Here is a 17,763-nt window from a genome sequence, read left to right as displayed (position 1 = left end):
TTTTGAGAAGCAATGGTAACAAAGGACTAGAAAACAAACAGGGATATACCACAGAAAAGGAGCAAGGGGAAGACAGCTGCCCCAGGCCAGCCTGGAGGATGGAGAGAGAAGGCTCTAGGGGATAAGTGGCCAAGCAAAGCAAAACTAAGAGTGTATCTGATGCATCTGAACATAAAGCACATTTGAACATAACTGAACAGTCTCTTCAGAGATTGTGGGGTAAGTACCAAGAAAATGTAGCAAAAGAAAACAAGACAATTCTTTTAATAAATCATGCAAAAAAAGGAAATCCAAATATGGAAAAACAAAACAATCCAATAGAAACATAAATATGGAAATACAGGGTGTGGCAAAAGTAGGTTTACAGTTTTCAGCGTGTGAGTTTATTCTTATATCATTATTTAATTATGGTGTTATTTCCCATATGAACCTTTTCTTTAAAAAAGATTTTACTTATTTATTTTTAGAGAGGGGAAGGGAGGGAGAAAGAGAGAGAAACACCAATGTGTCGTTGCCTTTCAAGCATCCCCTATCGGGGACCTGGCCCATAACCCAGGCATATGCCTTAACTGGGAATCGAACTGGCAACCCTTCAGTTCATAGGCCAGCACTCGATCCACTGAACCACACCAGCCAGGGCCCGTGTGAACCTACCTGTGCCCCACCCTATACATAAGCATAAATATATAAACGTGTACACACACATGTAACATGATAACTAACTAAAAAATAGGGACTAGAAAGGAGCAAATCAAAATGGCATGGGAAGCGTCAGTGAAGAGCACACACACCTCAGGGACTTCCTGGAAGGCAGGCAGGCTCTCCTGTGATGTCTCCATCACTTGATGCAACTTCCTATAAAGTTCATCCATTTTCTCTTTCAATTGTTGTTCTTCAAAAGCATTTGCTTCTTTCCTTCTCATATAATTTCTGTCTTCATTTACTTTAGAAAAGATAAAAAAATGGTCTGTACACAAAGTTTAAATTCAAACCATGGGACTGTAATTTTTTTACCAGTCTTTTCTGTATGCATTGTTAAAATGAAACATGAATTCCTTTATTTTGCTACCTATTTATTTAAATTTAGGTACAACTGACATATAACTATTAGTTTCAGGTGTATAACATGATTGTATATTTATCTATGGTGTGAAATGATCACAAGTGCAGTTAATATCTGTCACCATATATGGTTAGAAAAACATTTTTTCCTTATGACGAGGGCTTGTAAGCCCTCAGCAAGTTACTATCTCAGCAACTTGCAAACATGCAAGTTTATTAACTATAGTCACCATGCTATATGTTATACTCTATCCCCATAACTTATTTTATAACTGGAAGTTTGTACCTTTTCATTACCTTTACCCATTGTACCCACCTCCCAGCCCTGAAACTGCCAATCTGTTGTTTGCATCTTTATGGTTGTTTTCTTTTAATTCTGCATAGAAGTATTATCATACTTCTATGATACGGCAAGATTATTCTTTTTCACAGCCAAATAATATTCTAAGGTGTGTACATCTGTAGATACATCGATCAAAATTTCTTTACCCATTCTTGCACTAATGAACCCTTAGATTGTTTCTGTATTATTTTGAGGTATTATAAATACTGCTGTAATAAAATGGGGGGCACATATCTTTTTAAATTAGTATTTCAGTTTTGCATAGTGTTTTATATATTGATTCTGTATCCTGCAACTTTACTAATTTTATTAATTCTAACACTTTTTCGATGTTTTTCTATATACACATCATAACATCTGCAAAATGAGTTTTACTTTTTCCTTTCCAATTTGGATGCCTTTTGTTTTTCCTGTTCCACTGCTCTATCTAGGACTTCCCATACTGTATTGAATAACAGTGGTGAGAGTGGGCGTCCTTGTTCCTGATCTTAGAAGAAAAACTTTCAGCTTCTCACCACTGAATATGTTAGTTGTATCTTTATTATGTTGAGGTACATTCTCTCTATACCCACTTTGTTGAAATTTTTATCATGGTGCATGTAAATTTTGTCAAATAGTTTCTTTCAATCTATTGAGCAGATCATGGGATACTTATCCTTCGTTTTGTTAAGTGATATGTCATGCTGATTAATTTGTGGGTATTGAACCATCTCTGGATTGCTGCAATCCCACTGCATGAACCTTTTAATATACTGTAGAATTTAGTGTACTAATATTTGGTTGATGTTTGTATCAGTGTTCATCAGATGTTATTAGCCTGTGATTCTTTTCTTTTTTAGATCCTCACTCTAAAGATATATTTATTGATTTTAGAGAGGAACATCAATTAGAGTTGCCTCTTGTACACATCCTGACTGGGGACTGAACCCCCAACCTAGGGATGTGCCCGGATTGGGAATTGAATCTGCAACCTTCTGGTAAATGGGACAATACTCCACCTAAGTGAGTCACCTGACCAGGACTTGCCCTGTGATTCTTTTGTGATTTTCTTGTCTGGTTTTGGTATCAGAGTCATGCTGACCTCATAATAAGAGTCTGAAAGTATTCCCTCCTCTTCTGTTTTGTAGAAGGGCTCGGAAGATTTGGCGTTAATTGTTTTGTGAATGTTTGGTAGAATTCACCTTTTCATTATAATTTTTTATGTCATCGGCATGGTTTACTTTTAAGTTCAGGGCATGTAGGCCCTGGCTGAGGAGGTCAGTTGGTTAGAGCATTATCCTGATACGCCAAGATTGAGGGTTTAATCCGTAGTCAGAGCTCATACAAGAATCAACCAATGAAGGAAAAAAATGAGTGGAACAATGAAACTTGTCGTTTCTGTTTCTCTCTAAAAATCAGTAAGTTTAGAAAAAATTAAGTTTGGGGCATGTAAATTACAAAAATTTTACATGTTAATCAACAATAATATCTGGTAATAGCACAGTTTGATACTAAACACTTAAACAAACATGACTAGAAATCATTAAAAAATAGTTTTTAAAAACTAGAAATCTTTAGGTGCTTTGTAAGAAATAAAACTAAAGTGCCCTGAAGAATCAGTGCATCAAATACATCCTAGGTAGTCCCACTTCTAACGACTGGTTAACATAACCATATCCCATACAAATCGAACACCAGGCAAAGACCATGTCATTCACACGTGAGAGAGAAATGCGCCTGTGCACGGCACGAAATAGGCCCTGCAGGAGTATTAACTAACTGTTCTCTCAGGTGTCAACTAAATAAATAAGGAACAAAAAAGAGAGTCTGACGGAGTGACTACAGCACAAACAACTGAGATGGTGTAAGTCCTGAGTAGAGCAAGGGCTCATTTTCCTGAGGTCCACATCATTACAGCAAGAAAAGTGCAAATGTTGGAGTAACATTCAGTTTTCCCAGTGAGGAAATCCTGGCCCACTCCACAGCCATAAATGTGTAACACGGCACTTTATCAAAGGACTCCTTCTAGAAGTCTTATTTGTAGCAATTACAGATCTTGAAATATCTCTTAACTCCAAATCCTAACTTAATCCTTTCTCAGAACAGATAACTGATCCAGCGATTTAGAGTAGCTATATATAGAAATTCAAATTCATACAGGTAACGCTGACAAGTTTGAAAATACCTATTTCACTAAAAGCTGACGTAACTACTTTAGTGCTGTTTCATCTCCAGGCCCTTCGACAACCAAGTTGCCACACTAGCACTGAACAATCTAGGCTTCTGATAGGATGAGCTGGAGACGCTGTTTGCAGATTCTTCCAGCAGAGTCAATTATCTGTTTAAAACTATTAGTGACTTAGAAATAAAGAGTATTTTAATGACATAAGAATAACTCAAATAAGACCACAGTACCCCACTGCTCATGCTTTCTCCGTTGATTGTACTTCTGGGCTCTCAGCTCTTCAAAGGAGAATTCTGACTCGCCACAAGTAAGCTTCTCCTTGCAGTACATAACAACCTGCTGAACATCAGCTCTGGCTGCCAGAGAGGGCTGTGCAGAGTATCCTGATTTAGAAATCATGACCACCCTTTGTTCCCTATAATGAGGAAAATTATATTATTTACAACACTATATAAGAGCAGCTCTTGATGGAAACTAAGGAACAGATTAGTGTACTTGCATATTTGACTCTTTATCACACTCTGAAGATGTTACTTTAGAAACTTCTGAACCCTAAAAAGACAAAAAACAAACAAACAATAAAAACACCATAAGCACTCACATATATGAAAAACACACCATTACCCAAATTACTTCACAAAACAATAATTCTTAAAGGGCCTCTCTACCTGATAATCAAATAGACTATTTATGTTCTTTTAAATTATAATTAATATCTGAAGCTTTATTTGGCATTATTAATCTTGTAACTTTTACAACTACAAAGTCCGACAGAGCCCTGACCAATGTGGCTCAGCTGGCTGAGCACTGTTCCACAAAGCGAAGGGTCCCCAGTTCAATACCCAGTCAGGACACATGCCTGGGTTGTGGGTTCATTACCAGTTGGGAAGCACACGAGGGGCAACTGACGGACATTTCTCTTTCACATCAAAGTTTCTCTCTCCCATCCCTCATGCTGCCCCCACCAATCTTAAAAAAAAAATCCAATAGAAAGTGATTTTAAAAACTTCCACTTGGCAGTGGAGAAGGGCAGGCACTTACTTCCCTTCAATTCAGTCTAGGAGCTGGGCCACAGTGCCTAAGTGTTATGGGATTAATATTCCAAAACACCATATAAAAAAAATCGTTAAGATTTTCTTCTGGTGCTATTCTATCCTTAAGAGTTTCCAGTGCTAGCATTTGTTCACCAAACAAACATGTACTGAACACCTCATACAGATCATGTCCTGACCTAGGTCCTGGGAATGTGACCATAAACAAGGCCCAGCACTGCTGCCTGAAAACTCAGTAGAGGCCAGTTGGGGGGCAGGCAGTGGTGGTATAAATGGGACTAAATGGTGATGAAAGAAAAAAATACAACGAACAATAAATTTTAAAAAGCAAAATAAAAAGCGAACCCAGAGGGCAATAGGAAGCAATGAGGGTGGCACACATCGTAGGACATAAATTGGAATAGTTTGAGCATCTATCAAAATGAGAAATTCATATTCTACTTCTAGGAATGTGTTACATTAATACAACTTGCCCGTGTGGACTAAGAAGACCCATTTCCATTGGATTTAGCTTAAACGGGGTCCCAGCAAACTCTCAAAGAGCAGTTGTACCAGGAAAGATGCTGAGAAACAAGGCAAAGGGAAGATGAGCATTTTTACACATCAATGAGCCATTAGGGCAGAAGAGATCTTCATAGGGCAAAAGTCTCGAAGAGGATAAAAGATAAGTTCAGGTGGAAGGCCGCCTTTCTCCACTGAGATGGCAGGAAAGGGTACAATTACATTTATGCATTGGTGGCAAAAAATTGACAGATGTCATCTGCTGGCTTCTGCTGTTCTCACTGAAACAGTATTTTTGCCAGCTCCTGAAGGAGAGGTTAGAGTCATGTCCAGTTACAAATTTGAAGAATGTGAAGAGAAGTTTAAATTCACTATAATCTGGCATTAAAGAGTGAAATGGGAAACAAGAGATACACATAAGACATAAAGAGTGACTGAGAAAGTGGAAATACTGCCTGTAGTAGCGCAGCCCAGGCTGAGGCTACAGACACCAATGTCTGAAGCTAAGTTTTTAAAGCAGGACTCAGGAGCCTCCAGGTGGATGTGGTCCAGGGTAGGGGTTCCTGGGCCTGTGAGGAAAAGGGCAGTAAAACAAGAGAGAGAAGCTCCTGGAGAGCCTCTCAGCTTATCAACACAGGAGGTCGAACAGTGGGGGTCCCTAGGTCAGATAAACTAGGACAACACAGTCAGTCAGTAAGTTATTTAAATTTAGCATTGGAGGTAAGCAGTGGTAGAGGAGGACAGGCCGGACTGTTGCCATGGGCACAGGTAGATGACATGGAAGCTAGAGTCACAAGATGTAAAAGGTATAGGTGACTGTTCAATACCATTCCCCGTTTGTACAAATGTCATTATTACCTGACTCTTAGAAATACAGGCTGAGGTATTTCCCGGATTTGATTTTGATGTCATCAAAACTTGAGCATTATGTAGAGGTCCTAAGGTTCTAGCTAGGAACAGTCAGGGATGGGGAATAAAGAAATAAAGAGACATAGGGGTAAAACCTATATTAAAAATTATTACAAACACATTTCCCTGATCTTCAATAAGTAACATTATGAAATAAATCAGCTCATTCAACGAAGTCTCACAAAGTAGAATTAAAAGACTTTTTAGATAAGAAATTGATTACGTTTCTCTTAAATTGCATTAAAAGCATTTGATTCCATTTAAAACAGACTCTAGACTAAATATTGTCCTCCATTTGGGGCAGCTTAATTTTTGTTTTTTAAATACTAAGAATACAATGAAATTACCAAGTTTCGATTGTGGGTTTGCTCTTTTAAACTACTAAGAGAAAGTCCCTGATCTTCGGGGCTATTTTATGGGCCTTATTATGATCAGAATACCTTCCCCATTACCTAAAACGATACAATCAGTAAAACTGGATAAATTTGTTTAAGGGAGGGGGAAAAAAGCACTGCAAATAATAGACTAAATTATCAACAATTTAGACACTTTAGAAAGCATTATTCTACCTTCAGCTGGCAAATGGGTTCTGGTGACACGTGTCTGAAATAACCTAAATGATAGTAGAAAGGAATCAATCATCAGTATAAATTATACACTCCAGTTAACAGATATTTTCAAAAATTAAATACAATAAACAGCTTATTCTAAGCTAGTAAAGACTGAGGTCAAGAAAGAATATAAAGTTGAATTTTAGAGTTGGTTCAAAATTTTTAAAAAATTATGGGATTATCTTCATACCCAATATACTCTTTTTAGAAAATTCATCTGTTTACCTATCAGTATTTCTCAAATCTATATAGTAAAATGCACCCTTAAACTCTCTGTTTAAGCACTCTATACACCTAGAACATAATAAATACCATGTTTGGAAAAGACTACTCCTTACAAAGGCAGATGCTGGGAGAACTTAAATGTCATTTCCAGGCATTTTTGTTGCATATCAACTTAAACTGTCAAGTCACACGAACGTCCACACCTGACATTTTTGGGTGATGTGAGCAAGAGTACACAGTATGAAGACACTAAGAGACATACAGCCAAAGGTAACCAGATGACAACTCTGATTTACTGTTAATTCAAACAAACCAATGCTTAAAAAAATTACAGTGAGGAATGACTGGTAATTAAATAATGAAGAATTATTGATAATTTTGTTAATAAAAACAGTGTAAGGTTCTGTAAAAAAATCACCTTTTAGAGATGTTTAAGGAAGGGTTTGGAGTAAAATATTTTGCTGCCTTAGACTTGCATTAAGTTCTGCATAGAAAACGCAACTTCAATTGTCAAAATTATTGTTAAAAAGAGCATGAGGAGTGTAGCAAAGCTGAAAAAATTAATATATTAAGTGCTGGATCCAGTGAGTTAAGCCCTCTCATATGCTGAAGAGGGGCCAGCAGAACTCTGGGGTAACTTCCCAGTAGGTAATTTGGCAATATGGACCACAAGCCTTTAAACTCTTCCTATACCCTTTGACTCGACAGTTTCAATTCTGAGAAAACATCAGAAGGGACTAGCTAAAAACAGAAAACATATTAGGAGAAACTTGAAAGATGAGGGGAAAGATCTCGACACAAAGCTACATATGTACATAAAATAGCTGCAATCCTGTAACAAGCAGAGAAGTGGCAACTAAAAGGCCAGGTTTCTTCTGCTTCTTTAGTTTTTGTATCTCGCAAATTCTATACATAAGTATATTTAAACACAAAAAAAGTAAAAAATTTTGCAAACTAAAATTATTAAGATATTGTGTTGTTCTTTATAAAAACCACAATGTTCAACTGGAGAACAGTTAAACTGTGACATAACTCTTGGATCCTGGCCAGGTAGCTCAGCTGCTGAGAGCAGCAATTTTCAACCTTTTTCATCTCACGGCACACGTAAACTGAAATCGCTAAAATTCTGCAGCATACTAAAATATGTATTTTTTGCCCATCTGACTGGAAAAAAAAAAAGGTATGATTTTGATTCCTTCACACTAGATTGCTATTGTTGTGTTGGCTTTGTCATTTTTAATTTGACAATGTATGAAAAAAGAGGTCGGTGCCCCTAAATAGTCAGGAATTACATGTTTTAAAAACTCTTGCAGTTGAAAATCACTGCATCAGAGCATCATCCTGATATGCCAAGGTTGCGGATTCAATCACTGGTCAGACCACATTCAAGAATCAACCAATAAATGAATGCATAAATAAGTGAAACAACAAATAGATGTTTCTCTCACTAGAATCGAAAAAAAAATGTGGTATAACTCTGGGACAGATTTCACAACCACTTTATAAGTATATAAAAGTTCATAATTTCTTAAGAGCAATATAGAGCTCAGTATATATAACCAGATACACAGTACAGCTTACTGTTAAAATACACAAACACAAAGGCACAGAGGGAAAGAAAAAGATACTGGAAGCAAATGGACCAAAATGTTACCAGTATTATTTCTGGGCGATTCCTTTCCTTTCCATCCTTGTGTATTAGCCACATTTGCCACAAGGAGATGATAACATTGCCATCAGAGCAAACGTTACATTTCAAAGCAGGAAACACCAGGCAGAGCCTCATCTTCAAATTACCTGTACTGCTGCTGTAGAAGCTCTCCAGGTTGTGCCTGGTTCTGAATTCCTCTCTGAAAAATGGCACTGGCATGTTGCAGCTCTCCTTGGGCCTCCAGATGCCCAGCCCAGGCTACGTACAGAGGAGAGGAGAGCGTTCCAATCCCGTGGTTGTACAGAAACTCAAAAAACTGATGACGGTCACTGTTGCACTCAGCCTACAAAACCCCAAAGCATGGAGATATGAAAACAAAGGAATCTCTAGTCTAGGTCTGACCCAGACTGACCAGAGCCCTCAGGCTACACTGCTTAGGAGAAAGCCCTTGTGACAAACCTACAAGTCAAATTCATTCCTTTCCCTGACATTCAGTGTCATCCCATAATTACCCACACCAGTTCCCAAGGTAGCAAGTTCTATAATAACCCACTATATAAAGTGTTACTTTTGTCTTAATCTGAGCATGTGCAAGTTCCATAGGGTGACTCTATCCTAGTATACTGTAACTTAGTGAACAAATCCATGTTTATTCTAGTCATTGAATTTATGATTTTATCACTACAATTCATGTTCCCAAGCCTTTATTTCAAGTTTGAAGAGATTCAACCTTTTAAAGCCTAACCTGAGGTAGCCTTCTCCATTTGGTACTAAATTTAGTTTCTGAGAGCTCATATATTCTCAATTATTTCTAATGAATATAATTTTATATGCAGGAACCCTTCCCCAAACACACTTCCAAAAAGCCTTCTTTTAATTGGTTTCTACCTTGTGCTGTAACATTTACAGACCTCACATAGAGAGAAAGAGGGTTTTAAAATTAAATCGCTGACTCCATAACACAGAAGCCAAAAGGTTCTAAATTACACATCTCTGACCATTAAACTTTTAATTATGTCTGAAAACATAAGGAATTAAAAGACAGTTTAAATCGATCTTAAAATCTGGGGGGGGGGGGGGGGGGGGGAGAAGTACAACATGATTATGGATGTGATTATACCTGAAAGTATACTTACAAATTTTAAACAGTAACTGATGAATCTTGGGTCACTGTGGTATCTCTTCTTATGTAAAAATTCCTTCATCAAACGTTCTAATAGAGTTGTCAAGTATTCTTTATTTTCAGGAAAATTATCTTCTACCCACTGCATATAACTAGAAAAATAAGGATAATATTTATTTTTAGAGCAACGTGTAGTTTGTTTAAAGGAAAGAAATAAACTAAATGCTAACCTTTCCCATTCACTAAGTGGGTCACTGCCCTTGTAGTTCTGCATGTGGGCTTCAAACATTCTGGAAAAGAGAAAAATAAGCACATGGAATATTAGAGATAATTCTTGAAAGCGAAAAAATTGTATTTTATTGCAGCCCTAGAAAGACACAGCTGGAAGAAAGCTGACAGCTCCATCCCCCAGAGTCTCCTCCTCCTCCGCTCACCCCCACTGTTGCCGCCACCACAAGGCAGTGCACACAAGTTTGCTGCTTCCCCTCCTGATTATGGGATTCAGGTGTTGCAATGACTTGGTCCCCTTCTTTCCCTTGCTGCTGGGGGTGGGGGGGGTGGGGGTGGCTGAGACCAGATGGACAGAGATACAAAGAGAAGCCCTGGCTGGTGTGGCTCAGTGGATTGAGCCCAGGCCTGCCAACCAAAGGATCGCGGTTTAATTCCCAGTCAGGGAACATGCCTGGGTTGCAGGCCAATTCCCAGCAGAAGACCCATGAGAGGCAACCATACATTGATATTTCCCTCCCTCTCTCCTTCCCTTCCCCTCTAAAGATAAATAAATAAAACCCTTAAAAAAAAGAAAGAGGGCTCATCCCACCCCCACCAACAGGATCAATAATGGAACATTACTCAGCCATAAAAGAAATAAATCCTACCATTCGTGACAGCATGTATGGATCTAGAGGGTATTGTGCTAAGTAAAGTAAGTCAGACAGAGAAATACAAACACCAAGTGATTTCACTTGTAGAGTCTAAAAAGCAAAATACATGAACAAACAAAATAAATAAAAACAGACTCACAGATAGAGAACAGACAGCTGGATACCAAAGGGGAGGGGAGCTTGGAGGCTAGGTGAAAAATGAGAAGGGATTACCATGTACTAACTGGTAGTTATAAAACAGTCCTGGGAATGTAAAGTACAGCACAGGGAATATAACCTTGTTAATAACTATGTATGGTGCCAAGTGTATTGAAATATTGGGGGGCCACTTTATAAAGTATGATTATATAACCACTATGCCATACATCTGAAACAAATACAAAGTGATTAAATGTAAACTAATTGAAAAATAAAATAAAAATAATAAAAGAGGGTTGTGAGCAGATACAGGAACCACCGACGGGGGTTTCCAGAACATCTGCTTCACAGCCTCAATGCAACACACTGCCCTGAGGAAGAACACAGGATGGGAACACGCATAAATCAACGACTCTAGCTCCTAGAAAATCCTGCTTGCCTCTGTTTCTACACACCCAACTACAACTTCAAAAAAACCAACCAGGCAAAGCAACCTCTCCACAGGTATTCAGCTGCTAATGGAGAAAACAAACAGGAAACTGAAAGATAATGTCAGGTTTAATGCAAGACATTAAGCACTTAAGGGGAAAAAAAAACAGGAGCAGGGCTGAGTGTGTAACAAGACTTCCATTTTATTTTTTTTTTATTGATTATGCCATTACATTTGTTCTATTCCTCCCCTTCATTCCCCTCCACCCTGCACATCCCTCCCCTACCATCCCCCCTTTAGTTCATGAACATGTGTCTCAAGTTCTTTAGATTCTATATTTCCCCTACTATCCTTACCCTCCCCCCTATCTATTTTCTACCTACTGTCTTTGCTACTTATTGTCTGTACCTCCTCCCCCTTCTCCTTCTCCCACTCCCCTGTTGCTAACCCTCCATGTGATCTTCATTTCTATGGTTCACTCCTGATCTAGCTGTCCTCTTAATTTGCTTTTGTTTTAGGTGTGGTTGTTAATAACTGTGAGTTTGCTATCCTTTCAAGACCTCCCATTTTAGATAGAGTGGTCAGGGAAGGCCTGTCTCCCTGAAGGGTGGCGTTTAATCACTGCCAGGGAGCCATGGTGAGCTAGGAAAAGGGTAAGGGCGACACAATTTAATTTGTGCTTTAAAGTGTCCATTCAGTCTCTCCAGGTAGAAGGGGGGCGGGTGAAATTGAGAAGAGAAGTGGGAAACCAAGTAGGAAGCTTCTTCAGAGTTTCAGTGACAAGGTATGGGTTGGACCATGGTAGAACAATGAAAGTGTGGAATTTAGAGTTTTGGGAAAAACAAATGGGACTTGCTGATGGGATTGCATACTGGGTGTGAGGGAGAGTCAAGCTAAAGAAGACTTCACAGATTTGCTATCAGAGAAATTAATTACCTGACTTTTGGTTAAAAAAAAAAAAGGATTTAAAAGCAATAGTTCTGGCTATCCATCATCTTAGTATACAAATGAAATCAATGTTTCTTATGACCCCAAATCCAGAAGCCACAAAAGAAAAGCTCAAGTCAACTACATATAAATAAAAAGCTATATTTCTGTTACACAAAAATTTTAACTCCTATGGCTATAAGTCTTTTTATTAGGTAATTGCTAGCAAAAAAGATGACTAGTTTGGGGTCATGGGACTTAAATTAGTTTAAGTATGGCAGCATGGTAAGGTAGAAACAACATGTTCTTCCTCCCTGAATTCTGCGAGTGTTTTTATACAACGAACAGGGGGAGAGAGATCTAAGCCCTTCTGAAAAGGCTTACATTATCTATAGGCAAAAAAGATGGGGATGAGCACAATTTAAGTTAGATGGGATGGGACTAGCAGACTCTGTAAAGCTCCTGTCTAAACAAGAAGCTGAGGTTCCTAGGGTTCCATGGCACCTGGCTAGTCTCTCTTTTTAGATAATCTCATAAACAGCTAAAGTATAAAATAGTTAACAATTCCAACATACACTAAAGAAGATGAACAGTCGTTCACTGGTTCATATAGCTTTTACCTATCTCCTTTTTTTTGTCTCTTCCTTCTACCCTCAGGCCTGCTGTGCTTGAATTCAGGACAGCTCGAGATTTTCTCCTTGTCACGTCAAATAAACAAAACACCAGGCAGTAGAAAGAGAAATGATTAACTGGGATAACAAAACAGAGCTTCCAGAAATTGAAAAAACAATCAACCTATTTAAGAAATGAACATAAGGCATTTCCACAGAAAATTAACCACTCTCATAAGAGAAATTCACCTTGCTGCTGAGGTACAATTTCTCACCCACCAAATTGGGAAAATGTAACAAGTGTTGAGGTGAAGCAATGGAAACAAGTGGTCTCACATCTTGCTTACAGGTGAGAGTGCTCTCAATCCTGCTAATTGGTAATATCTACCAAAATTACAGATGAATTTACTTTTTTTTTTAAAGATTTTATTTATTTATCTTTAGAGGGGAAGGGAAAGAGAGGGAGAGAAATATCAATGTATGGTTGCCTTTCTTGCATCCCCAGCTGGGAACTGGCCTACAGGGAACTGGCGTGCAACCCAGGCATGTGCCCAGACTGGGAATCGAATTTACTTTTTAAGAGATTTTATTTATTTACCTTTAGAGAGAGAGGAAGAGAGGGAGAGAAACAGCAATGGGCAAGAAATACATTGTTGCTTCTTGCATGTCCCCATCCCTAATGTGCCCTGACCAGGGGTTGAACCACACCAACCAGGGCTACTTTTTGATTTAGCAAACTCACTTCTGGAAATCTAGAAGACAGATAGATACATTTGTGTATGTACACAATGCCACAGGTACTAGATTTTTCACTGCCCCACTATCCATCATGGCAAGAGGCTGTCAACAACCAAGCATCCATCAATGGGGGACCATTAGTATCAATCATGATACATGAAATATGCAATTTTAAAAAAACAATGAGAAACAGCTCTAAGTATTGACAGAAAACTCTTGAAGGGTAGAGTTAACATTAAAACAAAAAGAAGTATATACTCTGCTACATTCTATGAGAGATAAAAGTAGGAACTGCACACACACAAACACATATATATATTAATATATTAAATACAAACATTTATATTTGCAAAAAAATCTGAAAAAATTAACTAGAAAAATGGTTAAGTATGAGGTGGCAAGAGAGTAGACAGTGAATACTTTGTAACTATATAAATATGTTATTTCTAAAAATTAAAAGTTGCTTCTAAATTTTGAGTATCTGTCTCATGCCTCAAAAGTAGATAAATCCCTACAATATCAGACCGAAGGTAAATATTTTATGTTGTGATACCAACCTCATTTCCCTAGAAACAGGGCCAAGTACATTCTATACTAAACCGTCCAGTTCATTAGAGCAAATTAGTTTAAAGAAAGTCAAAATGTCCGAAATACCTTATTTCTCCTTTAAAAGAGTTTGGAAAAACAAGCTTCTGAAAGTGAAAGCTTTGGCTGGTTAGATTGAAGGCTAAAGAAAAAGTCTTAGAGAAAATGCACCGTTTTGACTTAACGACCTGTCTTCTGATTCCAGAGTAAGACCCCGCGGAGCTGACAAAACTCCTCAGCTTTCCTTCCTGTCGCACAGGTTTAACTGTTTCAAATGCTCCTGAAACCGTCACATAAACCGCCCGAGTCATAGATCAAAGGCGTGTGAATTTTAAACACTGTTACCAGACTTCCATGGCAATAAGCGTAGCTTTTATTCTTAAAGTGCACGTAACTCACAGAATTTCAAAAGCTGACTGTGGGATCATGGGAAAGAGCTATTTTAAGCTCTCCCCCTTCTGTGTTGGTTTTTTTTTTTTTTTTTTTAATGAGCGGCCTCGAACGTTTCTCAGTAAACCTCCTCGCAGGTTAAGGTTTTGGTTGGGTTGGGAGTTTTTGTTCCTCGGCGGCGCAGGCTCGGAACGAGCTCCTACGGAGGGTCAGCGGGACCCTAAGGGCCTCACCACGGGTCAGATCCCCCCAAACCACCACTGCGGCCGCGGCCCTCGGGGCCGAGAGCGCGGGACAGACGGCGAAAGTCAGCCCCCGACTCCCGAGGGGCCCGGAGCCTAAATGGGGAAAAAAGGCCGAGGAAACGGGTGGGAGGGGCAGAGCGGACCGGACCCGGAGGGCCGGGACCGCAACCCCCAAGCTGGACCCCAAGGTGCCTCAGCGCCCGCCGGGCCGCTCACCGGACTGGACCCGACCCGACCCGACCCAAACTCACTGGAAGACATTCTCCCGTTCGTCCATGGCGAAATGAGGCGTCAGCACCAACCCACCAGCACCACAAAATAGAAGCCGCCGCCGATTCGAATTTTCGGCGCAGCCGCAGTCGCCGCGACAAGCGTTTGCCAGATACCTAGTCATTGGCCTGGGCTGGAGTGGAGTTAGCCAATCGCTAGAGCCGTTGCCCCGTAGGCTAAGCCCCGCCCTCCCGCGGGATGCAGCTCCTCCCACTTTGAGTGGCTACAATTCAATCCGATCGCCGGGTGCCACACTGTTAAGCGTTTTCTCTGTTGGCTCAAACCTCGGAAGTGGATCTTTTCTAAGCGATCCAGATTGCAACTGGATTTTTCAGGGATCACCCCAGTGAAGGCATTGCGGAAAATAAATACCTAGCCTGAAACCACCACTACCACCACCCTCCCCCCAGCCGGCGGAAAAATTGGACCTCGACCTCTAATCTGAAAGTGGTGCCTCTTTCATCCCTTCGCTCAAATATATGAACCAGAATCACTATGCCTGGTTCATGGAAAGAAGGACATTACGTGTGTGGGTGCAGACCCTGGCGTTGTTTGAGGCCGCAGAGCCCAGGGGATGGGAGATGGGCAGGTGGGGTGAACCCAGCACCCCTCAAGAGCATGCACCCACCTTCTTGCAGCTTTCTGTTCAGCCTCGTCCACTGTAAGAAAAGAAAGCAGATGCCAGCTTATGCCAGAAAAGTTCGGTCCCACGACCTATAATGCAATGGCAAAGAGGGCGTGATTCATCAACCACCCAGGAAAAAACCCTCTTGGTTTTTGGCCTAGTGACGGCAGCGCGAGGGCACTTCTAGGTCCGATACTCGAGGGATAAGTACCGGGGAGACTTCTGTGCTTGACTGAACGGATCTGTTTGGACTGACATGAAAATCTGCGCGGGTGTCCTGGAATACCAGCTTTCAACATTTTTTGTGGAACTAGGAGCTCTGGAAGTTCTCAGGAATTATAAAATAAAAAATAAAGAGACCTCTTTGTAAGGGAGGCCGGATGCCGAGAAGTATGTAATCTGCTGATGCTTCCTACCTAAGAGCGAATAGGAAGAGTCGGCCTAGCACTCTCTGCCCTTGCTTTTTCATGATTTCTCATTCTACCTCTCAAGGATGTTTTAAGAGCCACTTGACAATGCGAATACAATATTAAAGGACTAGTCATGTGATTATGCCTTCTAGAGAGGCGGTGTGGAGGTTTTGCTATCTTAGGGCTTTAAGTTAAATACCTAAAATCTGATGGTGATGATGATGGTAATTAGCAGATTCTAGAAATATTGATGATCTCAGAGTCCACAGTTTCTTCTAAGATGTTATCCAATTGGATCTACACAAATATCTGATTTCTGGGGCTTGTTGCTTAGAGGATGCTCATTCTTTAGATAAGGATTAGGTTTTGCCAGCCATCACAGGAGTTAATATATTTTGAGTCCTTCCAACTCAAGGTTTCAACTTGTGCTTGATAATGAATGCCTCAGTCATCAATTAGGAAATGTTCATTTAATATCCACCACATACTAGGTGCTGCTGAATTTATACTTAATTGCAAACTTGTCTAACTCAAACAGATCCCATCCTTATGAAAATACAGTCATAGAAGATACATGTATGTCTATTCAGTGATAAATGAATATTCATACTATCTGCTAGGAGAGTCCAGAGGAGGGAGGGGCAATGTGGCCTGTTGGTCAGGTGAAGCTTCATGGGTAAGGGGGGTGTTGATGGGCCCTGAAGTGGGATGGATATGGGTGAGGGAGGGCCTGGGAGAGGTTATTCCTGGTATATATCAGGGTTACTAAGGGAGATCACCCTTGACCCTTGTTAAGGAGCAATGGATATTCTTTTTGAAAGACTGGTTTGATGTTTTGATTTCAAATCTTGAAGGTTAGGTTAAGGAGTTTGTACTTGATCATGATCATAACTGGGTGTTTTTGGAGCAAACAGTGTTGTGGTTATAGGACTTCACGGTAGTTATACTCAGCTCTATCTTGTTTTCTAAAAGCTACAAATGCCCTGACTGGGTAGCTCAGTTGGTTAGAGTGTTGTCCTGAGATGCCAAGGTTGAGGGTTCAATCTCTAGTCAGGACACATAGAATCAACCAATGAATGTACCAGTAAGTGGAACAACAAATTGATGTTTGTCTCTCTCTCTCCCTTTCTTTCTCTCTAAAATCAATAAATAAAAAAATTAAAAAAATACTAAAGCTACAAAATGTTGCCCTCTTTTATTCTGCTACTGGGCAGTCCTCCAGGCTTGTTTATGGAGAGGTATTGTTTATAGCTCTTCCAAACTGCCCCTTAAAAAATGGTTCAAGCCCTGGCTGGTGTAGCTCAGTGGATTGAGTGCGGGCCTGCGAACCAGAGTATCGCGGTTCGATTCCCAGTCGGGGCACATGCCTGGGTTGCAGGCCAGGTCCCCACTGGGGGACACATGAGTGGCAACCACACACTGATGTTTCTTTCCCATTCTTTCTCCTTCCCTTCCCCTCTCTCTAAAAATAAATAAATAAAATATTTTTAAAAAATGGTTCAGTGGCCCCTTGTGAAGCCCTGATGCCAATCTCTATGGATATATATATGTAGGAGTCATAAAAATAAGTACCAGCACTGTCAACATGAATAGAAACTGACATGGTTCTAGGAATAATCTTCTGCTTTACTCAATGACTTCTCCTTGTCTTTACTTATGGAAGTTGTTTGCCATTATGCTTTTTCTAATGGACAATTACAATGACCCACCTACACAATGTGTTCATCTTAATGTTCCTATTAGGTTAATTAACCCGGTGGTGTTCAGGGATTATTGGGAACAGGAGGAGGAGTGACAGTAGAGGCAGAAAACTGTAATTTGCAGACTTTAAACTGGATTTGGAAGCAGAAGGAATGGAAAGTACAGTCG

General features: G+C 39.9%; 1 protein-coding gene across 1 annotated transcript in view; it reads right to left on the bottom strand.

Annotated features, from left to right (window-relative positions):
• BUB1 (BUB1 mitotic checkpoint serine/threonine kinase) overlaps positions 1-14,983 on the bottom strand; it is a 50,757-nt gene extending 35,774 nt beyond the window's left edge. The window contains exons 1-9 of the mRNA XM_037163816.2: positions 14,841-14,983; positions 9,872-9,931; positions 9,655-9,793; positions 8,665-8,861; positions 6,601-6,644; positions 5,981-6,072; positions 4,069-4,121; positions 3,800-3,984; positions 792-943 (exon numbers count right to left, since the gene is read on the bottom strand). Of these exons, the coding sequence (XP_037019711.2) occupies positions 792-943; positions 3,800-3,984; positions 4,069-4,121; positions 5,981-6,072; positions 6,601-6,644; positions 8,665-8,861; positions 9,655-9,793; positions 9,872-9,931; positions 14,841-14,983 (1,065 nt within the window). The remainder of the gene's footprint in view (positions 1-791; positions 944-3,799; positions 3,985-4,068; positions 4,122-5,980; positions 6,073-6,600; positions 6,645-8,664; positions 8,862-9,654; positions 9,794-9,871; positions 9,932-14,840) is intronic.
• Positions 14,984-17,763: the final 2,780 nt, after the last annotated feature.

This window comes from Artibeus jamaicensis, unplaced genomic scaffold (assembly GCF_021234435.1).
Source record: "Artibeus jamaicensis isolate MK-2021 breed Jamaican fruit bat unplaced genomic scaffold, CSHL_Jam_final contig_384, whole genome shotgun sequence".
Taxonomy (NCBI): Eukaryota; Metazoa; Chordata; class Mammalia; order Chiroptera; family Phyllostomidae; genus Artibeus; species Artibeus jamaicensis.
This window is presented reverse-complemented; position numbering and strand designations above follow the sequence as displayed.